The sequence below is a fragment of the Grammomys surdaster genome, unplaced genomic scaffold, assembly GCF_004785775.1.
Source record: "Grammomys surdaster isolate TR1022 unplaced genomic scaffold, NIH_TR_1.0 125947, whole genome shotgun sequence".
In the NCBI taxonomy this organism is placed as follows: domain Eukaryota; kingdom Metazoa; phylum Chordata; class Mammalia; order Rodentia; family Muridae; genus Grammomys; species Grammomys surdaster.
The window spans coordinates 46,996-52,677 of NW_021620769.1; the positions used below are offsets into that span (position 1 = coordinate 46,996).

The following is a 5,682-nucleotide window of genomic DNA, read 5'->3' on the forward strand; positions in this document are numbered from 1 at the left end:
GTCTAAGCATGAGGGCATGTGTGAGTCTAAGCATGAGGGCATGTGTGTTTTCAAGGAGCGCAGATGGCCAGAAGAGGACAATTTAGGGATCAGTTAAGAGCTGAGTGTTAAGTAACTTGCCTATGTAATGGCATGACACCCAAGGAGACTGGACATAGCCAGAAAGTCAACAAGGGCATAGAAAAAGCACCCTGTTTCACTCATTTTTGAAGCTATTGTTGAAAATGTTTTGCTTTTATTTACTATTTACTTATTTCATCTGAGCCAGGGTCTTGCTTTGTTGCCCAGGATGGTCTTGAGTTCCTTCGCCAAAGTGATTCCTTTCCCTCAGTCTCTCTTGTGTTTAGATTATGGAGATATGCCACTATGCCTGGACTGAGATTCAAGTCCAATTTTAAGATTCCTTTTTAGTGATGTTTAGTTTTCAAAGACCTGCTGCTTGCAAACAGAACGATGGGGAGGGGTTTCAGCAGTGGTGGTTAGAGGCACTTGACATGTTGACGAACGACTGACTCCAACTGAGGGCTCACCAGCCTCTGAGCCTACTCATGGTCTGAACAGCCAGAGGTTAGGAATTACCCCTTCATTTGGGTTCAGACTGCTGAGGTATATCACCCCACTCACATTTAGGAACATAAAATGCAACCTGTCTGTAATGGGGGTCAACCAATGTCAAAACCAACTGGAAACAGGCTGGAGAAATAATTCTGGAAAATAACATTGGCTTAACCTAAGGCATCTAACATAAAGTCCAGGAAGCCTACAATAAACCCTTCCAGTTAATCCCTTCCCAGAGAATCTGTTATCCCAAAGTGCTGCAGAAGCCCAAAGACCTGAGCCCTTAATCTAAGACCAGCTGGGATACAGTCTCACAGACATGTCTGGAGGAAAGACGTAAAGTGTTCCAATTTGTAGGTCTGGGGGTTTTGCAAAGCTGTTCTTTTTTGTTTGTTTTTGTTTTTTTGAGACAAGGTTTCACTATTTATCCTTGGCTGGTCTGGGGTTCACTATGTAGACCAGGCTGGCCCCAACTCATAGAGATCCTCCTGCACCTGGGCTTCAAGGGTTAATTTTGCACCTGAAGTTTCTGCAACATTCATGCCTGAACAAAGCCAGGCTACAGCTTCTCAAAGTAAACACTACTGTCATTCAGAGGTAATTGCTACCATTTGTGACACATTAGAACTTACAGTGCACATACACACATCACTTCCTCAGAGTCTCATAATGGCCCCGATTCATGTCTTATTATGGCTGGTTTGCAGGTGAGGGGCTGAGGAAGTCAGCACAGCAGTTGAGCCATGCTAGTGTGTGCCCATGTGTGATAATTACACAGGCTGTCTGTAGGCACTCCATGGACTGCTCATGATGTGGGTGTGAGTGAATGTTTGTGTATACTTTCCCACTGCTACCAAGACCTTACGTGTACCCTTACTTTAATTCTACGAATTATCATAAACTAGTTGTTTACTGAGTGTCTACTAGGAACTGAACACTATTAGGTACCCTATATGCTGTTGGCAACCTACACATATATTATACATATATTTGTATATACAATACACACACACACACACACACACACACACACACACATGAGAAACTGGAAGCTTAGAGGCATGAGGGACTGTGCCCAAGGTCACAGACTAGGAAGTAGAAGAGTGAGGTTTTGCCTTCTAAAGCCCTGAAGTACACATAACTGTTCTAGCTGCTCCTAAAAGGTACATTTGCGCCTACTGGTGTGTTCAAATTCCTCCTAAAAAGTTGGGCCTCGGAGATTTTAGTCCATTTTGCTGTTTTCAGTTAAATTTCCTATTGCAAGTCTTATTTGAGGTGATCCTTGGAGCAGATTTGTGTGTTTTCCTTCCCCCGCCTGCTTGGTGTCCAGTCCATGTTCTCCCAGGGCTCTTTCCCCTCCAACGGAAGCAGCTTTTGCCCTCTGCTTTCCCACCAAATAACACACATCCTCCCCACCCCATCCATGACAGTTTCCCCACAGTCCCATTTCATGTGTGCCCTGGCTGTGTGCTATATGGCTGTGTGCCTTGGCTGTGTGCCCTGGCTGTGTGCTCTAGCTGTGTGCCCTGGTTGTGTGCTGTATAGCTGTGTGCTGTATGGCTGTGTCCTCTATGGCTGTGTGCTGTACGGCTTCCTGGGCTGCACGCCATCACTCTGTTGTCTAATTGCTTGTTTTTGTATTTTATTCTATGACTAGACTTCAGACCCCACAACGGAAGACGGCTACGTGCATCGTTCTGCCCTGGCACAGTCCCAGGCCCATTTCAATGCATCCGCGCACATGCTCAATACACTCTTGAAAAAATAACCAAGAGTTAACTATCTTTAAGCCCGGCCTTCCGGGGCCATCTGGTTCACAGGCAGGAGCCCACTTCCCCAAAGGAATTCCTACGTCTATATAAAGAAACAGCTCCAAGAGAACATTTTTATTTTTAGAAAATCATTACATACAATATGGTCATGTGTAGTTCAATGACAGAGAGGTCTGAGAAACATGTAGCTTGGCAAATTCAACACTGCGCAAACACCGTAGAGTATACTAATTCACATTGCTGGATGGTACTGTCTATCTCACAGTAGGCTGTGTGGCCTAGCCTGTTGCTTTTAGAATACACATCTGCACAACATATTACTGAGCTGCATGCTGAAGACAACTATATCTTGTTAGTAATTGTGCAAATAAATGACCAGTACCTCCATGGCTTGCTGATTCAGAAAGGCCTTGGCCACCTTCTTGTGAACTGAGAGTTACCTGCTTGAGGTGTTCGCTGAGGGCAATCCGCAGGCTGCCGTTCCTCCGGTTGAGCATCTCACAGGTCATGAGGGTGTAGAAGATTGCTGTGCACACCAAGGGCATGCAGAAGTAGAACCCAAAGAGCCACCAGTCCTTCACATCTTGGTAAAACTGTCCAGGGAGAAAGAGGGAAGATGGGACGTTGGAATGAAAGCTAACTGAGAAGCAGCCGGCTCACCCCACAGTCTCCGTGCTATGGACACGGTTTATCTATCCACCCGTCCCCACTTCAACAGCAGTGAAGACCCTGCGGCAGTGCTCAGTATTTTTTCATTTGATCACTGAATCAGACCTAGCTAGGGCTTCACACACACTAGGCAACCGATGCGCTGCAGAGCTGTAACATGAAAAAATGCACATGAAAATGGTCTAATTATCTCTACGAGGATATTTCCAAGAAGCCAACACCGATTTCTGCTACACAATGGATTAGTACAAAAAGCCTCCTCTTAAAGTTCATACAATGGGATTGGAAAAATTTTTATCCTTGTTTATTGATGAGCCTCAACATTTTGATAAGGTTGGCTCGCTTTTTGATTGTTGTGTTTAAAGTGTACGTACTGTGTGTGGCTCATTTAGAAACAGTGAAAGCTATCAATGAATGGCTTATCTGTGTAGCTGCAGTTGGTGGAAGTTAACCCTTTGCCTGGTATGTCTGCTATGTGACCCCAGAGTCAGCTAGCTCAGCCATCAATAACTCCTCTCTCTCTCTTAATACTTGCCACCTGGAAACTACTGAGGGGGGTACATTCTAGCTAAAGGCTGACTTCACACACTCTCTCTGTGGGCAAGGATTTATACAAATTCAGAATGTCCAGTCTCCTGTCTTTTTAATGGAGAATAAAAATCAAAGTTGGAGAACCATACTCAACTCTTTATTCTAATGACTTTATCTCAAACTTGGGAAGACATGCTTCTTACTTCCTTAGCTCTTTCTCCAGATTATTTATGGAGGATAACATGGCTTCTTGTGATTGTTCGATCAGTTTCCACAGATATAGCCACCCTATTCCCTGAATACTGACAGCTTCTGTATGGAAAGGAGCCCTTTATGGCTGTTTAAGTAATCTGAAAAGCGTTCCAGAAGACAAGGTTCAGGTAAGGCTCTGTAACTATCACAGACCCCCTTGGAAATCAGGTGAGAGTGAGAATTCCTTCTGAGAACAATATTTTGTGTGTTTATGCATGTTCATGTGCATGTGTGTACATATGTGTTCGTGCACGTTCATGTATTTGTGTGCATGTGTGTGTGCATGTATGTGTGCATGTGTGAGTATGTGTAGGACAGAACAACCTTAGGTATCTTTCTTCAGGAGCAGTTTACCTTCTCTTCTTGAGACAGAGTCTCACATGGGGACCTAGGGCTGGCCAGTTTGGCTAGGTGATCCTGTGAAAGCCTGTGGCTTTGCCAGTCCCCATCCTCTCCAGCACTGGTTTTTAGAAGCCTGTGCTACTGTGACCAGCTTCTTACATGGATTCTGGGGACTGAAGGTTATTACTTTATTACTTTATCAACTGAACTAACTTTCAAAACCTTACCATTATATTTTAATAAGCACAAATTTAAATATATGTGGCCACAATGGAAACCAATTACACTGTAATGGAGCTATCAAAATACTGAAAATAAAATTCTGATAAAGATATGTATTCATCAACAAATTATATATTATATAGTTCTAATTAAATAATATAAGGGCTCAAAAAAACCTACCAAGATGTTGAACATTAATGTTTTAAGATTGTCCATGTATGTTTTTCTCTCCAGAAAAGCCATGATACCCTTAAACAATATAGTGGATTTTTATCTATATTTAAAGTCAGAGGAAATAATACACTTCAGAGGGAATTTAGTGAAAACAAACACATTTTCCTGGATTAAGTACAAACTCCCAAAGGAATTGGTTTCCTCCTATTTGCTAACAGATCTTTCCTAGCTCACCCCACTGCAGAAGGATCTCTGACTGGACCGTAAAAAGCATCTGCCATTTGTCCTTGTTTGGAAGTATAGTACAAACATCCTCTGAGGCTCTCTCAACCCCCTCTACTCCCTCACCCACCCAGTGTTTGCAGCCTCTTCCCACAGAATTGCAGGCTGAATGGATGTGGCCCACCAGGAAATGGCCTGGGGTCTGGAAGGCGACCCAGCTAGGCCAGGATGGAGTACCCCACCCCCTCCTCCATGAGAGAGGCCTACTGTGAAAGGGGCTACGCAGTTTCATTTTTGAACTGATGTCATCATCTAGTGGTTGGAAAGGTTCTTGGGACAGGCTAGAGGAGAACAAAGATGAAGGAGCATGAAAGAAGATAGAAAGTCACGTTAGAAAAGACGTGTATTCTAGACGTGGAATGAACCTGAAATCTCCCCAGTTTGACTCATACCTTTGATTCCCACCGGAGGCCAACCTCCTATCACCTGACCTCCCTCTTCTCAAACCCTTACACAGGAACCTCAGACGTTGTGACACTACCTGTTTGATTTTTGTCTATTTCCAGGGATCAGTAAGTGCCTTCTTATAGGACCGTCTGTCCTCTAATGCTTTTCTCTGCAAAGCCTAGAATTCGTGTCTGCCCTTCCCAATTCCATCCCCTAAGCATGGGCTAAGTCATCCTTCTGTCTGGTTTTTCATTGAGGATCTACTTAAAAGGCAATAAGAAAATGACTTCAATTTTGAGGTTGCCAGTTTTCCAGTTTTCTAGAGTTCTATTTATTTGTTTGTCTGTTTGTTTAGTGTTAAGGGATGCAGTGTTGATGTGCTCCTGGGTATCAGCCTTGGAGTCTGTTCACATTCCTATCAGCCCCACAAACGCCGCTGCATACGTGCAGTGAGCAAGCCCAGCTCCTAGGAAACACTGCTGCATACATGCAG

The 5,682-nt window shown here is 43.9% G+C and overlaps 1 protein-coding gene across 1 annotated transcript in view; it reads right to left on the minus strand.

The window, feature by feature from the left end:
* Positions 1–5,682, minus strand: part of Ednra (endothelin receptor type A) — a 56,859-nt gene that overhangs the window by 4,650 nt on the left and 46,527 nt on the right. The window contains exon 5 of the mRNA XM_028753401.1: positions 2,771–2,923. Coding sequence (XP_028609234.1) covers positions 2,771–2,923 — 153 coding nt within the window. The remainder of the gene's footprint in view (positions 1–2,770; positions 2,924–5,682) is intronic.